At 53.7% G+C, this 23,248-nt stretch overlaps 2 protein-coding genes across 4 annotated transcripts; one reads left to right on the top strand and one right to left on the bottom strand.

Annotated features, from left to right (window-relative positions):
- Positions 1–209: 209 nt before the first annotated feature.
- On the top strand, positions 210–15,102 carry Dctn2 (dynactin subunit 2). 3 transcript variants are annotated; one of them, XM_005079756.4, is made up of 16 exons: positions 210–450; positions 1,309–1,377; positions 4,453–4,461; positions 6,482–6,487; positions 9,141–9,237; positions 9,441–9,502; positions 10,229–10,327; positions 11,012–11,172; positions 11,327–11,474; positions 11,764–11,829; positions 11,975–12,013; positions 12,195–12,272; positions 12,362–12,433; positions 12,619–12,721; positions 12,812–12,903; positions 14,651–15,102. In XM_005079756.4, the coding sequence occupies exons 1-16, from the start codon at positions 415–417 to the stop codon at positions 14,735–14,737; spliced, it is 1,224 nt and encodes a 407-aa protein (XP_005079813.1). In that variant the 5' UTR covers positions 210–414; the 3' UTR covers positions 14,738–15,102. The 3 variants fall into 3 exon arrangements, with proteins under 3 accessions (XP_005079813.1, XP_005079814.1, XP_005079815.1); XM_005079757.4 differs by lacking the exon at positions 4,453–4,461; XM_005079758.4 differs by lacking the exons at positions 4,453–4,461; positions 6,482–6,487 and having other exon boundaries at positions 211–450.
- A 147-nt stretch (positions 15,103–15,249) lies between these two features.
- Positions 15,250–22,272, bottom strand: Mbd6 (methyl-CpG binding domain protein 6). Its single transcript, XM_005079760.4, is given in 15 exon segments — positions 15,250–16,223; positions 16,350–16,413; positions 16,736–16,788; positions 16,871–17,284; positions 17,396–17,565; positions 17,670–17,712; positions 17,714–17,824; positions 18,029–18,409; positions 18,411–18,685; positions 18,831–19,880; positions 20,050–20,212; positions 20,336–20,438; positions 20,713–20,849; positions 21,033–21,096; positions 22,114–22,272. Coding segments are annotated over 13 exon segments (3,015 nt in total). The 5' UTR covers positions 20,826–20,849; positions 21,033–21,096; positions 22,114–22,272; the 3' UTR covers positions 15,250–16,148.
- Positions 22,273–23,248: the final 976 nt, after the last annotated feature.

Here is a 23,248-nt window from a genome sequence, read left to right as displayed (position 1 = left end):
CTCCAGATGTTCGGAGGTAAGAATTATGCAATCCCTTTCGGAGTCTATTAAAAATGATGGAGAATAAGCTGTACGAACTAGCTCTCCCTAAGGTGTGCTATCGTCGTTCCCAGTCCCAGCCCCAGAGGCCCGGGACTACATATCCCACAATGCCACACGGCGTCTCCTCGCCATTACCTCATTCCCCGTCGCTCGCACCAATCCCAGGCTCTCTAGGGGTGTGGTAGCCGGCCGTCCTCGCGACTTTTGCCGTACCCTTCTGCCGGGCGATTCCTGTCGCGAGACTTCCTGCTCTTCTGCCGCTCCCTTTACCGTCGCCTTAGCCGGGGACTCGGACCCAGCCTCTTCCCCCACCCGGTCACCGGCCCCGGCTCCACCGAGGCCTCGGTCCCCCAGCCCCGCCTCGCCGCCGCCATGGCGGACCCTAAATACGCCGACCTCCCCGGCATTGTGAGTACAGGGCCGGGCCCGGCTCCCCAGACCGCGCCCCCGATCTCCCAAGGACCCCCAACAGAAACCAGCCCGCCAGCCCTCCCGCTGGCGGCCCCTTCTCCGCCCCAGCGGTTACTGCCGCTCGCCCATCGATGGCTGCAGCACCTTCCGGACTGCTGACCCGACTGGGCCGGGCCGTTGGACTCCACGTCTGGCCCCCATTTTACGGCAGTAGCCGGTTTCTCCGCCCAGGAATCGCCTCCGGGCGCCCGCCACTTGTGCTTGAGTGTTTGTATCATCCATGTCAACACTGCCCCTGGTCGCCCCAAATGTCCTGATTGCCCACCCCCGCATCCTTGCTCCAGCCATACTCGCCAGGCCACTTGATGAGGGCCTTCATCTCGCCAGGGAAGAGGTTACTGTCGCAGAAAACCTTGTGCCAGTGGGGAGCTCTGTCCCTTGGGAGCACCTGTGCCTGCTCCTCAGGCACTAGGGGGCATTTAGGATTCGGTGGTGTTGGCCCTGTCCGTCTGCATTCTCAAGGTTGGGGGATTGGCCCATAGGACCTTGGGAGCTAAGGACCTGAGTCACTCAACCCCTATAGCAGTGAGGTGGTATGCAGGACAAAACAGTTACCGAGGACGGGCCTCTCAATCGGGCACCTTTTCACATTGGTCCTTTGTCCCAGGTCCCAGTGTGTCCCTGTGTTTGGCCCGCTGAGTTGTGGGAGCTGGCACACTGTTGACAGGGGAAGTGGAGAACGGCAGCATCCTTGAATCACTGTCGGGGCTTTGCATTAGCTTGCTCGTAGGAAATGGGGACAAGAGGTGAACGCTGGGATTAGTGAGATTGGGTCCTCACTGCTTCTACCTGCAGGCCAGGAACGAGCCAGATGTTTATGAAACCAGCGACCTCCCTGAAGATGATCAAGCCGAGTTCGATGCGGTAAGACTATGTGCTGCCTCAGGACCCCTCTCCCCCAAATAGGCCTTTTCCTTCTCTGGCAAGCCACAGCAATAAGTGAGTATGCCAACCCCAGCCTGGGTGGTATGTAGGTCTCAGGGCTTTCAAAGGCCTTGCTGAGGGGGCAGCCACCAACGAACAATGCCAGAAAGGAGGGGCATGCCAGTGGGACTACAACTAACAAGACCTGCTAATAAAACCCAAGTCTTAGGTTTTCTAAATACAATTGAAATATCTCAAAACAGCTACTTTCCGGATTAGTGATTAATTAGGTTCTAATCCATGCTTGAACATTAATAAACAGCTTAAGGTTGGAGTAGGTAGGCCTTTTTGTTTTAGAATATATTTCACTCAGTGCATTCTGATTAGTGCTTGCCAGGAACTTGAATTTCAACTACTAATAGCCATTATGCAAAGTGTAAACAAATGACTTGGAGACTTCAGACAAGTAAGAGGCCTGGTTAGACCAAAGTGATTTTAAAGGAAAACATAAATCTTCTAATCAGTGGAGAAAAGACCTAGGTTTGCTCAGTGAGCTCTGAGGAGTCCACGTGGACCATGTTAAGCAGGAAGGAAATTATTTTATATCCTTTAACGGCTTATGTTCGTTCTGTTGTGATTTTTGCCCAGTGCAGAGGAAGAGGCACCCCTGCCTAAGGAGCCCTTGACTAATGTGACAATTAGGATGCGTACAGGAAATAGGGGAGGAGTTAGGATACATGTGGGTAACATAAGAAGAAGCCTATTGGGAATGAACAGAACTAAGTATAGTGCTATGGAGACAAAGGCCCAGCAATGACTTGAATAGATCATGGTTTTTTATTTCCAAAGAAAGTTGAGCTGGGCCCACACGGATGCTGTGAGACCTCAGGGGGGTGTGGCCAGAAGTCATGGGGACGTCTCAGCAGGCCCAGTACGTGTGTGTGTGTGTGTGTGTGTGTGTGTGTGTGTGTGTGTGTGTAGTCCCGTGGCCGTGTCTGCGGGGCCGCGTAGTTGTGGGGAATGTTGGTTGCTGGCTTTTATGAGGATGTGGCTTGGTGTACTCACTTATGCCTAGTTTTACTCTCCCCTGGGGAGTGTCTCCTGCACTGTGGGAATAGCTTCTCTGCCCTTCCCTCAGCAGTGTGCTTTGTGGCTTCTGTATTGGCTAGCATGTCAGTCCACCGTCCCTCCTCCCCCCAGCTTCCGTATCTGGAGGTACCTGAATGGAAACCTGTCCCTCCAAGAGGTGTCATAGTTAACCCTGTCCTCATAGAGTAGGAACGTATGTGATGAGGAGTTCCTGTACTACATCAATCAAAGATGGCTCAAAACCTGCCTATAAAATATCAAGGCCCCAAAGGGGAGATAGTGAATAGAACACTGTCCCTTTTCGCTTACTGGGATGCAAGTGCACAGTAGTACCGCAGCAACCGTGTCTCCAAACAACAAATGCATCATTGTTTTCTTTTTGGAGTAGAGAGGTAGCTCTTAATCATAAGAAGACAGTGTCCATTATAGGCGTGATGGGCCCTGAATTTAAAGCTCCTATTGGCCCCTTTTCCTCACTGAGCCTGAGCAGCCTATTGCTGTAGCAGCTAATGACTGTAGAGGGAGGACACCCAGAGTTTGTTTCCTGCAGCATATTGCCCAGGAAGCAAGCATCTGTGAAAGGGCCTGGGAGCCGGATGGTACACTCTGGTGATTTGAAGCTGCTCTCATCGCCATGGCTCACCTCAGGGGTCAGAGAGGAGTATATGTGGAGACCTTCAGTCCTTCAGGAGCCCGAAGAGCCAAGTTATTTCCTGATGTCAGCTAATGTCTCTGGCCTCCACATGTCCCTGTGGGCCTTAGGAAGGCAGCTTTCGGGAAGTGAGCTGCATAATGGCTCTGCTGCCGCTCATAACACTGACGTAAATTGCAACATGAGGAGCCCCGCAGCTGGAGGCCTCACCTACCTGGAACTGTGGCTGTCAGGCTTGGGTGCTGGCTGGAAGCCTGCTCATTTCTCATCTCAGCCTCTGCTGGAATCTCCAGATTGTTCTCAGCTTTAATTTTATTTGTATTTAAATTAGGTCGTGCATGCATGGAATTTAAAAAAAGAACATTTAAGGCCATGTAGTGAAAAAAATCTCCCACCACTGCCTGTCACTCAGTAGTCTCTGAGGACAGCCAATATGGCCAAGTTGTAAATAATTTGGGGGATCTGCAAAAGCTAATTTACTTTTTATTTTAATTTTTGAGACAGGATCTTGTTATCTCACCCTTTCTGGCCTAGAGCTCCCTTTGTAGACCAGGTTGGTCTAGAATTCAGAGATCTACCTGTCTTTTTCTCTGCTTCCCAAGTACTGGGATTAAAGGCATTTGCCACCACTCCCAGCTTCCTGGCGTTAATTTAAAGGAGTATCAAGTAGAATGGCCCGTCAGAATCTTTAACCTTCCTCTGATTTCTCTACTGCCAAAAAAAGTTACCGTGGAAGGAAATAATATTCTTTAGACCTTGATTGCTAGTTTGACTTCACCATTAAAGTGTTAGGATTCCCATAGTGTGAAGGGTGGGTGGGGCAGGAAAGAAGTGGGAGATTTGGTTTGTTTGTTTTTTTCCAGAGGATCCCAGTTTTTCTTCTATTCCTTGAAAACAGTTTTAACAGGAAGCAAACTCCTTTACAGCAGGAATGGGCCGGAAAACAGCAGAGGCTAGCAGCCCTTCCCTTCACAGTATGGGGAGCTCCATCTCAGCCACTCCTGGGTTGGTTAAAACAATGTTTGGAAAGTTACTTCCCAAATGGAATGCCCTCCCCTGGGCCCACAGCCTGCCTTGGGTCTGTCCTCTGTACAGCATTCCGCTCCTGGCTGAAGCAAAGAAAATTCAGAAAGCCACAGTAGAGCAGGACCCAGTTTTCCCTGTGTAATAGGAAGGAGGGGTTCCTGAGTCTCGTTAATGGGGCCCCAAGGGGCTGTCAGAGTATCACAGAACATGCTTGATTGTGTTTATTGACTGTTGGTGCACTTGAACTTACCCGAGTTTTTCCTAATGCTTCCCCTTCCTCCCTCCTCACCACCCTGCCTGGACACTAGTTTGCACAAGTAAGGCCACTCGATGCTCCTTCTCTGCATGCTGTTCTTCTGCCCTCCTGCATGGATGCTCCCTGCTTTGCTATCATTGTAGCTAATTGTTTCAAAGTCCAATGAGTCCCTCTGTGGCCTGGCTGACCTTACGTCTAGAGATCATTAATTAACCAAAGTAGAAACACAACTGATGCACGAATCATTGTGAATCATTGTCTCTTCACCTTGTGAGGTCTGCAGAATAAAACTGGAATGAAGGGGGAGTAGAAACATGGCGGCCTTTAGACGTGAGGGTGTAAGACTTGACGGGTTGCAAGAAAGATTTTTATGAACTTGCCTTCCGCCATTTTTGACAAAGGTGGTGAACAAAGGGGAAAGCCAAACCCCACCCCACTTGGTAGTTGTTTGCTAATAACTGGAAGAGAAGGCACTCATTTTAATATTCTCCTGTGCCAGACCCTGGAGAAAAAGCAGAGTGGGAGGTGATATATGCAGGGTTAGGTGATCATTTGGGTCATTTCCGAGCCTTTGTTTCCGTCTTTTAAAATGAATGGGTGGTCAGCATTACGTTGGCCCATCCTGGACAGTTTTATTCTACAGCTCTCTCCGTGTTTCTCGTCACCATGGTTCTGAAGTCCCCCTGGCTCAAGTATTGGCATAGGTCCTGAGCAACCTCAGAGGTGGTCACCTTCCCTGTCTGATTTAGAACCTGGCTTATTCTCTGAGGCACAGCCACTAACAACCGTCTACTAGGTCAGCTGGTACCCAGGCTCAGAGCACCTAGAATTTTCTAATTTTGGTGGTATATTAAATTTCTATGGTAACTTACTACTCCATGTTATAGGAATTATGCCCTAAGCCTCACCATCCCCCAACCTACTCATAGCATAGACTTGATATGTACTGTGTCTGTCTGCCCCTGTCCTGCCCTTCCCTTGTGGTGTAAATTTAACTTCATGGCCCATTGTCTTTCTCCCTCTCCTTGAGTTTCTCCCATGCTACTCTGAGCTTGCTGAGACCAAGTCAGACACAGGTATAATACCTGATTCTCTTGCGTGCACATGTCACCTGTGGGTACACATGCCTACTTGTGTACAGTGACATCTTAGAACCTGGAGTCACTTCACATGTGGGCTAAAATAAAAGGAGCCATGCCTGGGTTGTATTCTGGGTTTGTCCAGTGTATCTGGATGAACCGTTGGGAAGGCCCCTCTGTCATTCACCATGAGTTTTCTATATGGATAATGGCGGACAGCCCCCTACCTGTCCATCCACCCACCCCTCAGTGCTAAACAGGCAGAGCACACCATTGGAGTTTCCCTCCTGGCAATACGGAACCCACCTGTCTGGCTGGACATAGAGCCTTGTCTCTGTGGCCTGGACTGAAGTAAGACTGTTTTGAAGTGTTCTCATCCTTCCCCGTGTCCAGCTCGTGAGTCTGTGATCATGTCTGGCAGCTGTGGATCTTGGGCTCTTCTGGGCTCTTGTGCTGTCAAAGAGTGGCAGAATCACCTTGCGTCATTCAGAGCTGTAGCCGGCCGAGTGCATTGCCAACCATTCAAACAGAGAAGGCAGGCTTCAGCCCTATGAACTAGTAAGGGAAATCCCCCCTTGACAACTATGGGCCCCCAGTTGGTGACAGACCACCAGAGGCATCACATTCTGCCATTTCTGCAGCTTCTCCCTGCACTTTTCCTGTTTTACGCCAGCCTGTAGCATCTAACTGCTCATGCCCCAGCCACTCCTGTACGACCGCTGTCAAGTGGCAAAGCCTCATGACATCTTCACCTCCAGAGAGGAAAGGGTCTCGTGGTCTTCTTTCTCTTGGGGCATACTCTGAGCTCAGCAAAAATTCTTGGCCCCCAAATTTTGCTAGGCTTCCCTGGGGCCCTATGGCACAGTATTTGAAGACTGTCATGTAGTGCATGTGACAATTGCTAATAACAATTTTGTCTTTTTTTTCCCCCTCCCTCATCCCTGTTCCCCACACCCTTTCCTTTTTAACCCTTGATTTTCTCACCTCTGGGGAAACCACAAGGAGCTGGTAAGAAGCCCTGCCTTCCATCTGCTTTCTAACGGGGTGTGCTGTGATGGGCAGCTGTCCTCTGTCCTTTTGTCTCCCCTGAATCTTTGGACTTCTAGCCTGTCTCACACTCAGCACCCTTTCCTGTCTCACAAGTGTCTGTGGTGGCGTGGCAGATCTTTGAGATACTGGTGGACTAGGTGCCGCCTGAAGAACATCATGGATCCAGCCTGGCCCTCCTGGGGCCACTGCCCAGAGAGGTGTTGAGAAGATGCGGCGTCGGGTGGTCCTCCTGGCCCAGGACAGTACTCAGAACCACTGAGACTTCCTTCCCTCCTTAGTACTGATCCTTTGTTGCTCCTGTCTTCCCTGCTTAAGAGCAGAAACCAGAGAGTAGCCTCTCCCTGGCGGAGCATCCATCAGCAAGGGCCGAGTGGGTGTGGGCTGTGATTTGACTATCCTTATTCTTCAGATTATGCCCCCCCTGCCTTTTTCTTTCTTTTCTGTGTATGTAGTACCAGAGGTCAAACTTGGGGCTTAAGCATGCTAGCTTGACACTCCACCACTTGGTACATCCAGCCCTTCATTCTCCTTTTTTTAAATTAAGATAGAGTCTCACTATGTAGACCAGCCTGACCTGGAACTGACTGTGCCTCCTGGGTGCCTGGATTAAAGGCATGTGCTACCACATCAGGCCATCTTCTTTTTAAGAAAATTTTTTGGTCTGGCTTTCGTTTTTTTTAACAGAGTCTTGTTTTGTGACCCTCAGTGGCCTGCAACTCACCACTCCCCCCCCCCACTTGAGCCTCCCAAGTACCAGGCCCAGTTTGTATTTTTATTGTATATAACTTATTTTATTAATTCATTTCTTTGGAGACAAGGCCTCACTGTGTAGCTCTGGATGTCCTGGAACTCACAGAAATCCACCTGCCTCTGCCTCCCGAGTACTGGGATTAAAGGTTACAGCACCCATCTCCTGGCCTTATTTTTATTTTTTGAGACAGGGTCTTGCTATACCACTTTCTAGTCCAGCTGGACATGGTTACCCTGCTGGGATCACAAGCATGTGCCACTATGCTTGTGTAAAAAGGAAATTTCTACCTTGTTGGCTCTTATAGAGAGAGGTGGCATGCTTCCGGAGTCCGTGTCATAGGAGGCGCTTGCCTTCCTTGAGCAGGCATCCTCAGACAGTTTAGAGACCAGAAGCCACTGAGGACTTGAGAGGGAAAGAGGGTGGCTGGAATCCACAGGTCTCTCTTCCATAGGACTTGTGTGGGGGCCACTGAGCCCTTTTGTTTTCCCTTGCTGTGAGACTCCTGCCCTCCCTTCTGCCTAGCAGTTGCCTGAAGAAAAGGTAGAGAAGGGACCTGCTGCTTCCTTATCACGAGGTCCCAGTCCTGAGAGCTGCCACCCACTCCTGTGACTCAGCAGAGGTGAAGGACACAGCCTCCTCTAGCTGTTGCTTTCTCTCCAGTCCTGTTCCTCCTCCTCCCTGCTCCCCACATACCCCCACACAGCAGAGGTTCTGTCTGGGATACAGATAGCAGTGCCTGGGTAGTTAGCGTTACCCCAGAACAATTACTTTAAATCAGCACCTAAGAAATGGGCCTGGCCCTTGTTTTTCCCCAAGAAAGAACGACGGAAAGCTTTTCTAAGGAACTCTAATGTGTAGCTAGAGTGTTGAGTCCCTTTGCCCAGATTCAGGAATGAGGCCTGGCTTTGCCTTCCTTCTGTGGAATAGGGAGGTGTTAACCCCTAACAAAACAACACTTCTAGGTCCTCCCTTCAGCAGCCTAGTGGTCTTCCCTGGTTGGAAGAGGGACGCTTATCCTGAGTGTCATCTTGATGCAGTTATTGGAAAGCAAGCTAATGTGTAAGGAGAGAGCCTCTGCCTCAGGTCTAGGGTACCGACGTCCCCGCTCTGCTGAGTCCCCTACTTGAGTGCTTGGGTGCAGCAGAGTCTGGGAGAAGAGCAGATGACACACTGATTTATGATGGGAGCTGTGCTCTCTCCATTGCCCAAGGTGCTCCAGGGAAGCAACCGCTTCTGCCCATTAGTTATAAGGTAACCCTTAAAACATAACCCACTGAGCCCTTGAAGGAGAGCCCTGAACCGTCTGACTCACAGTTGCCAGCAACCAGGCTTCTAGGCACACCCTCTGCCAACCTGCATTTACATCTGAGAGCTGGTGTCCTACCTTTAGCAAGAGTAAAGCCTGCAGTTTTACACTCGGAGTGTTGGCCTTGCTGGCGGCTTTCCTTCCTCCCTTCCAGCAAGGATGGGGAGTCAGCTTTCTGTGCACTTGCTCTGCCATGAAAGGAGACTTACTCTTGGGATGGGAAGTTAAGGGAAGTCAGGATGGTTTCTTTCCCTGAGTGCATGGTGTGTGCCGGATACCTGGGAGGGGTGGAGGGGGGGTGGCTTGTATATATAGAGTGGGTGGGGGAGGTTACACTGCCTCTTTCCTAGCTAAACCAGGGTGCTAATATTTATACTGCTGAGGCTCCAGCTTCATCAGGAAGCCCACCCTGTGTGGGCAGCATGGAATGGAACCACCCTTCTTTCCCCTTGAAAAATAGGGCCCTGTGTCTTCGTAGTCTGGGGTCATTATGGGATAGTGCAGTGCTGAGGTGGGAATGGGGCTCCCCCTGACCTGAACCCCTGTCCCCTCAGGAGGAGCTGACCAGCACCAGTGTGGAACACATTATTGTCAACCCCAATGCTGCCTATGACAAGTTCAAGGACAAGAGAGTGGGGACAAAGGGGCTCGGTGAGCCTGGGCAGACATTGGGTGGGAATCCTAGAGAACAAACATAAGTGGTTTCCTGTCCTCAGCACTCAGTGAGTGTGTCCCGTCCCCACCCCCCACCCCGTGTCCATCCCCTTCCCCTCCCCCCCTGCCCATAGTCACCTAGGTCTGTAACTGCAGTGGGCCTAGGCCAGGAACTCAGGCCAGGCTTCTTTTCTTGGCAGATTTCTCGGATCGCATTGGGAAAACCAAAAGGACAGGATATGAATCTGGAGACTACGAGATGGTTTGTAGTCTGTGTTGGTGCATGTGGGGTGGTGAGCTGGGGAGGGAGGAAGGGTAAGTTTTGTTTTGTGGTTTGTTTTTTTGTTTTTTGTTTTTTGGAGACAGGATTTCTCTGTATTGTTTTGGAGGCTGTCCTGGATGGAACTCACTCTGTAGACCAGGGTGGCCTCGAACTCACAGAGATCCGCCTGCCTCTGCCTCCCGAGTGCTGGGATTAAAGGTGTGCGCCACCAACGCCCGGCTTGTGGCTTGTTTTTTTAAGAGTTATTTACTTTTTATTCTGTACATATAAGTGTTTGCATATATGTATGTGCACCATGTGTGTGCCTGATGTCTGGAGAGACCAGAAGAGAATATAGGATCCCTTAGAAATAGGGTTACAGATGGTTGTGATCTGCCATGTGGGTGCTGGACTGAACTCTGGCCTTCTGTGAGAGGAGCCAATGCTCTCAACTGCTTAGCTTAGGGGAGATAATCTTGTTCTGAGTTTATCCGGTTGAGTTCCTGAGGAACCAAGCAGGATACAGTTCAGGGTGTGTCCCGTCCCCCCCCCCCAATGGATGCTGTCTGGAGTCTCCAGGCCTCTGGCCATTCCCCTTTCTTCTGTGCTAGGGCACCAAGAAGTCAGGAGTTGGCCAGATGCCTTCTGATGTAGGTCTAAGATTTGGATCAGTTCTCAAAGCCCCATCTAGTGGGAGACATAGCATCTTCTGTGCTTACTCTGTAGCTTGGAGAAGGTCTAGGCGTGAAGGAGACCCCACAGCAGAAGTACCAGCGACTCCTGTACGAAGTCCAAGAGCTGACGGCTGAGGTGGAGAAGGTCAAGGTAACTGTGCACCCCTAAACTGTGGACTTTGAGGGTGAGCTACAAATCTATATTTAATGCTGGTTAATTCAGTCTGCTGTGGCAGAAGAGATGGCTCAGAGGTTAAGAGCACTGGCTGCTCTTCCAGAGGACCTGAGTTCAGTTCCCAGCACCCACATAGCAGCTGTTAACTGACTGTACCTGGAGATGTAGAGGATCTGACACCCTCACATAGACATACGTTCAGACACAACACCAATGTACATAAAATTAAAAAAAATTTTTTTTCAATCTGTGGTTGTAAACTCCATCCTTGGAGTATGGCAGAGGACTGGAAGTATTAAGAGTACTGGCTGTGTCAGGGTGGCCGAGTGGTCTAGGGTGCCAGATTCAAGCTCAACTTTCTCAAAAAAAAAAAAAAAGTACTGGCTGCTCCTCCAGAGGACACAGGTTCAGTTCCCAGCAACCACATAGGTCCTAGGAGTTGTCTGAACTCCAGTCCCAGGGAATCTGATGCCCCCTTTAACACCCATGGTCACTGCACGAATTTGGTACAGGGACACACATACAGTTGCAGCACCCATATACATACATGCATATGTGCATGCATACATACATACATAAATCCACCTGGCCAGAGCTTTACTTGAGGGTGCTTTCCTGATTCACTGCTGCTGCCCTCACTAGCGCTTCTTTTCCTGTCAGACAGCAGTGAAGGAGTCCGCCACCGAGGAGAAGCTGACCCCTGTGGTGCTAGCCAGACAGCTGGCAGCTCTGAAGCAGCAGCTGGTGGCTGCCCACCTGGAGAAGTTGCTGGGACCAGATGCCGCCATTAACCTCACTGACCCAGATGGAGCCCTGGCTAAGTGAGCACCCTCCTTGTGGAGAGCCATTGCTGAGGGGAACTGTGGAGGACCTCAGCCAGGCACAGACAGCAGCAGGAGGCGGGAGGAGTTAGGAGGCAGAGGAGACGAGTAGTCCTCATCCCCAGGTCATGCTGTTAATGTTCTCCTGACCCAGGCGCTTACTGCTGCAGCTGGAAGCAACAAAGAACAGCAAAGGGGCTTTAGGGGAAAGGGCCACAGGTGGGACCCCCCCAGACAGCAGCCTGGTCACTTACGAACTACACTCTCGGCCTGAACAGGACAAGTTTTCGCAAGCTGCCAAAGTAAGTATAGTGTCCCTTTGGAGGATCAGGCCTGGGGACAGTTCTGGGGATGCCTTGATTCCCCTTGAAGTCTCACTCTCCTTGTCTCCCTTGCATATCTGTTTTTTGAGGCAGGGTCTCATATAGCATAGGCTAACTTGAACTCAGTACCTCCCAAGTGGTCCATCTAATTCAAATTTAAATTTAAAACTGTGACTAGGGATGTGTTCCAGGAAAGGAGTTCCTCAGAGCAGGAAAGCAGGGGCTGGGGGTGGGCATGGGGGGAACCTCACCTCCTCCTTCTCCATAGGTTGCAGAACTTGAGAAGCGCCTGACAGAGCTGGAGGCCACTGTCCGCTGTGACCAGGATGCTCAGGTCAGGGACTGTCCCTCAGGTCCAGTGCTCCCCAGAATCTGAGGGGTCAGCTAGGGGGTGTCAGCTGGAGCCAGGAGTGATGGAAGAAGGCAGTTAATCCTATGAGGTATGAAGACGCTGATTTCTCTCCTCTGTTTCCCATCAGAATCCCCTCTCTGCAGGTCTACAGGGAGCCTGCCTTATGGTGAGTGTGCGAAGAGCTGGAATGTTGGGATTCCAGGGGTGATGGGAATGAATTACTTGGGAGAAGTACTTTGGGGGTCTATAGTGGTATATTAATTAGCTCCTGTGAAATACATCAGACCTTTTCCTAGTCTGATTCTTTTTCTGGTGACGCTTGTGCAAACCCTTCCCCCACCCTCTAGGAAACTGTAGAACTGTTGCAGGCCAAGGTAAATGCCCTGGACCTTGCAGTTCTGGACCAAGTAGAGGCTCGGCTGCAGGTATGGAGTGGAGTACCACCTGGATTCTAAGTAGCCGGGACTTTGGAAGCCCTGGGTGTCCACTCACCCTTAACCACCTGTGCTTTCAGAGTGTCCTGGGAAAGGTGAACGAGATTGCCAAGCACAAAGCCTCTGTGGAGGATGCAGACACACAGAGCAAGGTCAGGGAGACCCTCCCAGCGCTATGCAAACCCTGCTCCCCCAGGGGCCTCCTCTGAGTGCTAACATCAGTGTGAAGACTTAGCAGAGTCTCGGGTCTTACCAGTTAAGAGAAAGTCAAGGCAGTATTTCTCTTCCTGATCAGTCTGTGACCTCAGCATCCTTTCTGGGCCTTGTCTTCTTCCAGGTGCACCAGCTTTATGAAACCACACAGCGCTGGAGCCCCATTGCCTCCACCCTCCCCGAGCTGGTACAGAGACTAGTCACCATCAAGCAGCTGCATGAGCAAGGTGTGAGCTACTCCCTAGGCATGGGATCCTCTGTGCCCCTCTCAGCCTGGCCTCTGCGCTCAGCCGAGCCCCTCTTCGCTTCTCTTGTAGCTATGCAGTTTGGTCAGCTCCTGACACACTTGGACACCACTCAGCAGATGATTGCCAGTTCCCTGAAGGACAACGCCGCTCTGCTGACCCAGGTGTGCCAATCTTTTGTCCCACCGAAGACCTCAGAGATTCTCTAGCCCTGCCTCAGGTGGCTTTGTCTTAGGCCTTTGAATGTCCATTCTGCTTTCCTAGTCTTAGGACCTTTGTGCCCAATCAAGTTGACTCAACCGCACAACTAAACAAGCCTTGCTGCTTTAGACTCCAGGTGCTGGGATTAGGCCTGAGCACAGCCTGCTTTAGTTTCACCTTTGTTATGCATCTTTTGGTTCCTAGTGGTCGGTCTCTCTCTCTCTCTCTCTCTCTCTCTCTCTCTCTCTCTCTCTCTCTCTCTCTCTCTCTCTCTCTCTCTCTCTCTCTCTCTCTCTCTCTCTCTCTCTCTCTCTCTCTGTCTCTCTCCTCTCTCTGTCTCTCTCCTCTCTCTCTCTCTCTCTCTCTCTCTCTTTCTTTCTTTCTTTTGGCTTTTTGAGACAGGGTTTCTCTGTGTAGCCCTGGCTGTCCTGGAACTTACTCTGGAGACCAGACTGTCCTCAGACTCAACAGAGATCTGCCTTCCAAGTGCTGGATTAAAGGTGTGTGCCACACTAGGTGTTGATGGCTCACACCTTTAATCCCAGAACTCGGGAGGCAGAGGAAGGGGGTCTCTGAGTTTGACTTCAGACAATTGTGAGCTTCTCACGTCCCGATGTTTGCACATTAAACGCATTATTCACTAAATCGCCCCCAACCCTGTTTCTTTTGAGATTATTGGATTTTATATGTAGGAGTGTGTGCTGACGCTGTGGAGGTCAGAAGTGTCAGATCCCCTTCAACTGAAGTTACAGATGGTTATGAACCACCATGTGGGTGCTGAGACCTGAACCTAGGTCCTCTAAGAGCATCCAGGGCTCTTAACTGCTGCACTCTCTCCAGCCCCAGACAATGCTTAGCACATAGCTAGTGCTCAGTTCCTATTGGACAGACTATTCTTCCAGCTATAGGGAGGTCAGCATCACAGGCCACTGTCAAAACAAACAAGCCCAGTGTGGTGGCTTAGGCCTTCCTTTAATCCTAGTACACTTCCAAGACAGAGCCAGGCAGACTTCTGAATATGATGCCAGCCTGGTCACCGTAGTGAGTTCCAGAATTTACATGAGACCCAGTCTCAAAATAAATAAACGAAATGAATGGGGAAAAGAAAAGGCCAGATATGGTGTTGCACACCTTTAATCCCAGCACTCAAGGCAGAGGAAGGGAGGTCTCTTGGGTTTGAGGCCAGCCTGCTCTACATAGCTAGTTCCAGGACTGCAAGGGCTCTGTGTGTGTTTATTTTCCCTCTGGGTTTCTAAAATTCTGAACCAGTGAAAGTCTTAGTTGTTGGTTATCCTTTCATAAAACAAGTTAACAGCTCTGAAGGCAGAATGAGTAGGGATTCTTAGTCATGCAGCCCCTGACTAAGTCCACAGTACTCTGAGGGTACGTTGGAAACTGCTGCTATAAACATTCCTTCCTTCTACACACCCACCCACAACCTGAGACCCAAAGTTGTGACTCCATTTCTTTCTTTACTGTGTCCTGGAACTCGCTCTGTACACTGGGCTGGCCGCATTCTCCTGCCCCTGCCTCTACCTCACGAGTTTTGGGCTTACATGCCTGGTTTATGCTTGTTAGGCAAGCACTCCACCAACTGAGATATTGTATGTCTTAGCTGCTCCCATTTCTTTTTCTGTTAAAGAGAATTTCTTCTGGACACTCTTTATCACCAGACCAAACAAAAGTAAGACTTCTCTTCCCCCTTTGCAGGTGCAGAAAACTATTCGTGAGAACTTGGCCACAGTTGAGGGGAACTTTGCCAGCATCGATGAGCGAATGAAGCAGCTGGGGAAGTGAGCACTTGGGGAGCTGGAGAACAAACGGGGTAACCCTTGCCCGAGCTTGGTGAGAAGCTTCCACGGGGCTGCCCTTCGTCATAACTCACAGCCCCTTCCCACTGCACAAAGGGCAAGGGTTCTTCTTGCATGTGGGTGTAGACCCCTCCCTGCCCTGACGAATAGCGTGGTCGCTGGGGCTTTAGATGGGAGCCTGTCCTCAGGCTCAGTGGATGAGGATGTGGGCCCAGCCACATGCCAGCTCATGTCCAGTAACTGCTTCGCCTGGTGTGGGGAGGACTGGACCCCGTCCTCTAACACAGCTTCTGTGGTTGGCTGTAATACTGTACAACTGTTTGTGACCATTAAATACTGTTGTACTGTGGAGCCTCTGCTGTGTTTCCTGAGTTTCCAAGAGGTAGCACTGAGCCAGACATGCAGAGCACAACAGCCTAAGCCACACTATTCCAACGCTGTTTCAGCTGCAATCGTTCTTACCAAAGAACTAAATAAAAATGAGTACAGAGTCAGTACCAGAGTTTCAAAATATTCTCATCTGTTAAATTAAGAGTGTCTCCCATAGAAAAGCAGTGGAGGCCCCACAGGGCAAGTACAAAACAGAATTAAAACTCCCAAGGGTCTTGTCTTTACAAAAAGGCAGGAGGCAGCCCCTGGACAGCTGGTCGTGCTGGCCGCTCCGGTTGGACCACGTTGCATAATCCTCAGTCGCATCATCATCACCACGTCTCTGAGCGTTTTGATGGGGAGAAGGGGCAGTGTAGTGTGTATGGGAGGAGAGATCCGAAAGGTCCTCCGTGCCCCTTACCCCTTCCTACATCCCAGAGGAAAGCGGAGGGAACCTGGCTACACTTTGAAATGAGGCTGTGTGTTTCAATCCTGGGGTCAGGGGTCAGAGGGGTCTGTGCTTTGAGCAACCTGAGCCAGAGGCAGAGGGGTGCTAGAGGGTGCTAGAGGGTGTGGGAAGATGCATGGTGCTTATTGCTTTGTACCTTTCACTGGGAAGGAGGCAGCAGCCAACAGTAGCTCAAAGGTTTGTAAACTGAGCCTGCTGGCTTTAAGAAGGGAGGCAATGAAGTCGAATTAAATATAAAAGAGTCATTTGTGCAAAAATAACTTAAACAAATAAAAGACCTGGGGAAGGGATGTTCCCCTTAGCGCCTGATGGGGAGAGGGCCATATACCACCCCCCCCAGGCCTCTTCAGTGACATGGCTTTGGGGGGGAGGGGTGAGCTTCCCTACCCCCTGCAATGGCTCAGGATGGGATTTGTAGGGGAAGGGGTTGCATTTGTGCTCTGAGTGGGGAGTAGTGCCCCCACCCACTGTCCACAGGTGCACGTGGCTGGCAGGGGCTCCCAAGGCTCAGCACTCAGCTCTCCCCAGTCAGGGTCAGATCCAGCTCCAGGTATGGCTGCTATGGGGCCAGTTTCCTCCTCTTATTTTTGGCAGGACGTCCAGGGCGGGCCCGGGGAGGCAGAGGGACAGCTGCCTGTACAAGAGAAGTTAAGAGAAGTGGCCATTAGCTAAGGTAACAGGGGTCTTGTTCCTACACCATCTCCCTCTTGGCTCATCTCCCCATGCCTCTAACCACGCATCCATCCCGGCCCACACTCACTCGGGTTGTAGGGCTGGGTTCCAAGGTAACGTCCTGGCGGGAGCTACTGCTGTTCCGGGCAGGGCTGCAATAAGGGCACAGATGATCAGGAACAGCTCCCAAGCACCAGGTGAATTTCAGAAGGCTGGGTGAGAAACTGTCTACATTTGGATAGTAAAGGCATAATATCCTTATTCATATTCATATTCAAATATCTGCCAGTTTTGAAAACCAAGCCACTATTTGGGGCCAGGGGGTATAGCTCAAAGGTAGAACACTTGGCCTAACATGCACAAAGCCCTGGGTTTGGTCCCCAACACCACAAAAGTAAAATGACACCAAGCCACTATGTGGACATTTCTATAGTCCCAACAGAGAGGTGGCACGGGGGTGAGCCTCACACTCACTTGTATTTTCTCCTCCGGCCACGACGAGACTTTCTGACTGTCCCCGGGGCCACCTGAGGAGAGACGGACAGTGTGCATGGGAGAGTAAGAGCTCTGCACTGGTGCCGGAGCCTGAGCCTTCATCGTCCTTCTTACCTTCAGGTCCTCAGAGTGGGGCCCAGGAAGGGGTGGATCCTTGGGCTCAGCGCCCCCTTCAGCTAGCTCCCCATTATGCTGCCAGTGGTGGGTCCTTCTTGGGGACCGTTCCATTTGTCCATTGAAGCCCCCACGTGTCCCCCACTTGAGGGCCAGTCGGCCAGGCTCTCGGCGGCTGCCAGGCTTTCGGCCTCTGCCTGGCCTGGTCTCACCATTAATGCCCCTAAGTCCCCCTCCTCCCCTCCGGCCCCGTTTCCCTGACCCCCTCCCAGTGAGCAGCTCAGGGACTGGGGGGTCAGGAGAACCATGGGGTGGGGCTAAGGCACTGAGGGGAGGCCGGGCAGGCTCCGGTTCGAGGGCTGAGGCAGGACTCTCGGGGGGCAGACAGGGGGCATCTGGCTGCTCTGGAGGGATCTGCTGGCAAAAACATCTTCATTTCAACAAAAGTCCTCTGTCGTCGTTGTTGGAAAACCTTCCCAGCTTTAAGGACATTTTCTCCTGACAGACCCACCCACACCTGCTCACCTGGAGACTCTGTAGCAGGCAGGCTAGGGGACTAGAAGTCTCTGACAGGGAGGGAGGAGCTCCCCCCCCAGGGAGGAGCTGCAGTCCTAACTGGCTGGAAAGAAGAGGGCCAGGAGGCTGCAGCAGGCTGGGGAGGGGTCCAGGGCTGCTGGTCAGTGAAGACAGATCACCTGTTGAGAGGCTGTGGTCAGGGGCTCTCCCTAGACAGACAGAGCTGGGTTTCACCCCATGGTCAGTTTCTTCCCAGTTTTGACTGCTCTCTCTCACCACTCACCCAGCAGGCTGGCACTCAGCAGAGGGCTGAGAAGTTGGGGGGGGTCTCCCTGAGTTGGAGGGGGCCTTGCCCAGAGTGGAGGCCCCCGGGTCAGTAGTTGCCGTGGTGACACTGGAGGTAGGTGGTCCAGGTTGGGGGGCACTCAGGACACAGGGCTAAGAAGAAGAGGATTACAGCATGCGGTAGTGTCTGACTGAAACCTCCAGTGAGGCAGGCCACGCACGCTCACGAAATACAGACTCCCTCTTGTACCCACCCTGCCCCCTGCCGAGAAAGTCCTCCCTAGGGGCCTCAAGGAAGACCTCCCATCCTCATTTACCCCTCCTTCTGCCCCCACCAACTCATACCCTAGGCCTTACCTGGGGGGGTGTCCCCGAGGGGGGGTCCAGGCTGGCAGCCAGCAGCGCAGAATTTAAAGCTATGAGGGTAGGGGGGGCCGAAAGTGGGGGGAATAGTAGGGGGGGCAGGTCTCCCAAACCTGAAAATGGCTCCCCACTTGGACCCCCGGCCACCTCTGCAGATCCTTCCCCGTCTCCAGCTGTGGGGCCCAGGGCCAACAGGGGCAGAAAAGAAGCAAGAAGATTGCTGGGGGGTGCGGGAGGGGGCAGGAGGTCTGCAGGGGGTGGCGAAAGCAAAGAAGCCACCAAAAGCGAAGGCCCTTCGGGCTCGCCCGGGGCTAAGGGAGGGCCAGGTCCCCCTGGTGGGGGCAGCAGAGGCTCAGGGGGAGGCTGTCCTCCCCCCAGCCAGCACACCAAATAAACTGTGGCTAAGTAAAGGAGAAGGTGGAGGCTGTCCCAGACTCAGAGGGAGAGGCAAGGCTCCCAGCATCCCTGGGAAGCCAGTGCCACTGAGTGCCAAGCCCTGCTCGGGACTGGGGAAAGGGAAAGCCTCCCCACCAGCCAAGGGAGGCAGAGGGCAGGCTGGGCCTGCCCCCATCCCCAGCCCATCAGATGGGCTTTGAAGCACAGGACTGGGGACTACAGGGGCTTTGGAGGCAGCTGGTGGGGCAGGGGCACCTGTAAAAGAAAAGAAACCCAGCTCCAGGGAAGCCTCTTCCTAGAGCCAACCTCCCCGACACAAGCCTCCCCCAAGAGCGCTGTAAACTTTCCCCACAGTGCCCCAGATGACTACACCCACGCTCAGAAACCCCACAGCACTCACCTGGCACACTGCTGAGGCTGCCACTGGTGGTCCCAGGCACAGAGGGCTGAATGGGGTGCCTGGGCTGGGGAGGGCTCCCTGAGGAGAGGGTTGGGGGAGGAGGAAGGTGTGCATCTGACCCCAAAAGGTTAAAGCTTCCGTCAGAGTGGGAAGGGTCAGGGGTGGGGAGTCCCAGCAGGGACAGCACAGAAGGGAGAATAGGTTGGGACGGCTCTGGGAGAGGAAAGGCCTGGGGGACAGGAGCAGGGGCCCGAGGACGGCTCCGTCTAGGGGTCTGAGGGCCTCCCCCTTCTAGCAATCGCAAGACAGTTGGGGGCCGGCGAGGACGACGCTGAGAGGGCCGGGGTGATGAGTGGGAAGCTGAGGGTGCCTGGGCACGGGGCCTTCGGCCCTGTAAAGTGCTGGGAGGGGGCAGCGGGGGGTGCTGTGCCTTGGCCGCTGCAGAGAGTAGGCTGCTAGCCAGGAATGGGGGTGCCCCAGGCCCCTCCACTGCGGGGGCCCCTCCCAAGGATCCCAGGACCAAGGGCAGGTGCATAGTGGCTGAAGACACTGGTGGCTGAGTGGAGGGACCAGGGGGACCAGGGGGAGCTGGGAGATTATTGCTTGGGGGCAGGGGAGGAGGTGTTAAGGCATCACTACAGTGGAAGAGAGGAGAGTCTGAAGGTGGTGAGCAGGAGGCCTGAGGGGCTGGAGGAGAGCTCAGGTCAGAGGGCACCAGGTTGGAGCGGAGAGATGCTCTCCAGTTGTATGAGGGAGCATTGAGGCTGATAGCAGGTGGAGGAGGAGGGGCTGGAGAAGGAGCATTGCCTCTTGGGAGGAAACAAGGGCTGCTGCCGCCCCCAGAGGGAACTGGATCAGGAAGCCGTGGTGGTGGGAAGAGCCCTGCAGGGCCTGTTAGAGGGGGGAAGGACTGCGGAGCTGAAGGGGGTTCTTGGGGCAGGGAGCCAGGACCCCCATTAAGAGGAGTTGTAGGAGGAACTCGACAAGGAGGGCGGACAGAGGGGGGCCCTGGGGACACAGTGTGGAACATTTGGGGGCTTGCTCCCTCTCCTGCAATAAATGAGAAAGGAAGAGTCAGCTTGTGGGTCCCTACCACGAATGTTCTCCAGCCCCAACTCCCCCAGGTCTCCAAGCCTGTGTCTCACCAGGCAGCTCCCCACCAGCCACTCCCAAGCCCTCAGATTTCCTCACTCTCCTCTAAAGTGGCAGAAAAACTCACCAGGAGAAGAGTGTGAGCAGGTGGTCTCCATGCTGCGGTACAGAGTTGCCATGGCAACAGCTTTCCGCCTGTGGTTGCACAGCTTGGTCATGTCCTCCTCTGATGCGGGCCCCACCCCAGCCCCACCCGGGGTCACCGGGGCCAAAGGGTCAAAGTTGAAAACCTGTAAGGTAGGAAGCATGGACAGAGACACTGAGGGGGTGGAATCTTAATAAGGTACCATGGTCAGTAATTTGGATTAAGTCTCCTGGCTTATGTCTATAGGGACAGATGCCAGGACTCTGACCTTGGGGACATTGAGTGGACACTCCAGACCGCACTTGCAGGTCCCATCGCTGAGGAGGTAGCTCCGGGTTTGCTCCAAGGAAGACAGCTCTGTGCCACTTGGGCTGGGGAAAGGACAGAGTCATGGGTATGGGGTTAACTGTCAGCCAGTTTGAAGGAACTTCCTACAGTGCAGTTAAATGCTTTCCTGGGAAGCACAAGGCATAAGTGATGTGAGAAGAGACAAAGAGTGAATGACTTCAAAGACCCAGAGACTGAGGGGACAGACGAGAACAAGGGCGCAGACACTCAAGTTTTGAGAGGGGTGAGGGAAGGAAAACTCAAGCAAGCAAAGGGCAACCGGGCTAGGACAACTCCAGGGTCCCTGAGAAGTCATACCTGACATAGAACACAGCACCTTCTCGCACACAGCGCTGCCAACCGATGGGGACAGATGTGGCCACAGGGCCCCCAGCTCTGTCTGCTCCACTGCTCTCATTGCCCCCATTCATTGTGTGTAATCAGCTCCCGTGCGCCTGGTAACACAGACATGCATGTGGCACCAGCGTGACTCAACTGGGCTGGGTACCTGAGGGAGAGCTCCAGGGAGGCAAAGGCGGTGGGAGACCCAAGGAAACTCAGGATCCTGAGTGGCAAAGGGAGCCCCCACGAGGAGCTGGGAGGGAGGAAGCCTCGGCCTGCCGCGCCACCATGGCTACCTGAACATCTCTGCAAACATTGTGGGATCCAGTCTAGAGCCGGGGCCACCAGCTTAGCCCACACCTGCAACACAAGGAAAGGGAACGGCCTCTCAATAAAGCACCACTGCCCAGAACACGCAAGCAAGGGTCCATAAATAACATGCCGTGTGCCTAAGGACCTCGGGTTTGCTGGCCATGTCCACAAATGTCCTCTCCAAGTCCAGTTCCCTAAGGACCAAAGGAGTTCAGTGCCTCAACTCCCAAGGACCACAAAATCATACCCTAAGTTTCCTGACATATGAAGGACCAGTTCCCTTTGTCTAGGGACAGAAGACTTCAACAGGAGTGTGGGCTAATTCCCATAATGCCAGGCCACTAGGAAGTTTCCCAGTGTCTGGCCACTGCTGTCTCCTCCCCCAGAAAGATCATATAAAAAGTACAGATTGCCCCACAGGTCACCAAGCAATTGCCCAACTGCCTGGCAGGGTGGTACCAGCGGACACCCCCCCACCCCGTGCCCACTCCGTCAGACAATCTCAGATCTAATTCATTTGGAGCTCCAGAGAGGCTGGAACCAAAGCCCTGCCTTCCTCCAGGATCCCGAGACGCTCCTGGTCCTCTCTCATGTCGAAGAAAAGGGGACCCATAATGAACCCCTGGCTTCCAATGAGCAACAAGAAGTATTCTCTGACACATAGGGATGACCCTCAGCCCTGCAAGCGTCCTCACCAACCTCACCATCGCTCCCACCGCACACTGACGGCTTCCAAACTTTCCCTCTCATAACAAGGCGCCCTGTCACCCAGACTGCTTCCTTCAGCTTGGGGAGGAGGGGAAGGCAGGCGCACGAAGTAGGAAGGAACTTGGGGAGAGGGCGGGTGGAGGGTGGGCGAAGCACCGGAGGGAGGGAGGTCAGCAAGGCACAAGTCAGGCACCGAGGGGGAGAAACGGCGGGGGCAGGTGAGGGTGAGGGGCCGTGGATGGGGCCGGGGGAAGGGGCCGGGAGGACGGACGGACGCGGAGGGGGCAGAGGGTAGGGACAGAAGGGGAGGAGAGAGCGGGGAGGGGGAGGGGCGGGGGGGCCGGGCCCCGCACTCACCGCGGCCCATGGTTCGGCTGGCCCCGCCCTGCGCAGTCGCGGCCCAGAGGGTGAGTGGGAGGGGGGTGGGAGGTGGGTCGGTGGAGCCCGAGCCTCCGGTACGGCCCCGGCCGGTCTTAGCAGGAAGCGCCGCCGCCGCCGCCGCCGCGGATCACCGAGCGGCCTCCCGCGCATGCGCCATAGGGGCCAGGGGCAGCCCTGGGGATTCCGTTCCCAGAAGGCACCGCGCAAGCTGCTACCGCCGCCGCCGCCGCCGCCGCCGCCGCCGCCACTGCCGCCGCCGCCGCCGCCGCCGCCGCTGCCCGGACGGGAGAGGGGCGGGGCCGGGCCCCCGCCCAGCGGACAGCAGCGAGCCAACAGGAGGGGACGCAGTGCGCATGCGGGAGCGCGCCTACCCCTCCCCCACAACCCCCCATTAATCCCCAAGAGAACAAACACCCCACGCGGCCGCCGCCCCCCCCCCCCTCCGCGGAAGGATCTGGGCCTCTTCCCAGCCACTGGTGGCCAATCCCGGTCCTCCCTGGGGAGGGGCCCCTTCCGAAGCCACAATCTGTTGGGGGAGCCAGGAATGTCAGGTCCGGGAGGGGCCAACCCTAAAAGATGAAAGTCGCGACTTGCCCTGCCCCGCCCCAGAGGCTTCCCGGGTAGTGTGCCGAGACTTGACCCGCCTCTCCAGGTCAACATGTCACAACACGACCTCTGCCTGTCAAGTCACATGACCCCTGCCTGTCACTGACAACCTGGTCCGTCTCGAGGCCAGGAGAGACCATCTGGTTCAACCCACCCCCACCTTTGCCAACAGAAGGGCAGACGAGGGTCTGCAGCAAAGGGGCAGTCTGGCTGGCCAAGGACCTGTCACTGTCGCACCCTCCAATAGCAACCGGTGCTGGTGCAGTTTCTGCTCAAACTCTGGCTTGCCTCTCTGAGCTCATGACAGACTGTGCTAGGCCACCACATGGCCTGTTTTCATGGCACAAAATACACGTTTCGCAAGGTGTTTTCTACTTTCGTTCGAGTTGCCCCCACAGTGGTCTTTCCCTCCACGACTCGTTCTTTAATTTACATGTTAAGGTAGAATTTGTGTTCCCTCTGGTAACCCAGTCCAGGGCAGGCATGCGCTCAACTGCATGAACGT

The sequence above is a fragment of the Mesocricetus auratus genome, unplaced genomic scaffold (assembly GCF_017639785.1).
Source record: "Mesocricetus auratus isolate SY011 unplaced genomic scaffold, BCM_Maur_2.0 Super-Scaffold_100011, whole genome shotgun sequence".
Taxonomy (NCBI): Eukaryota; Metazoa; Chordata; class Mammalia; order Rodentia; family Cricetidae; genus Mesocricetus; species Mesocricetus auratus.
Note: the sequence above shows the minus strand (reverse complement) of the source record. Positions and strands in the feature narration are given on the sequence as shown.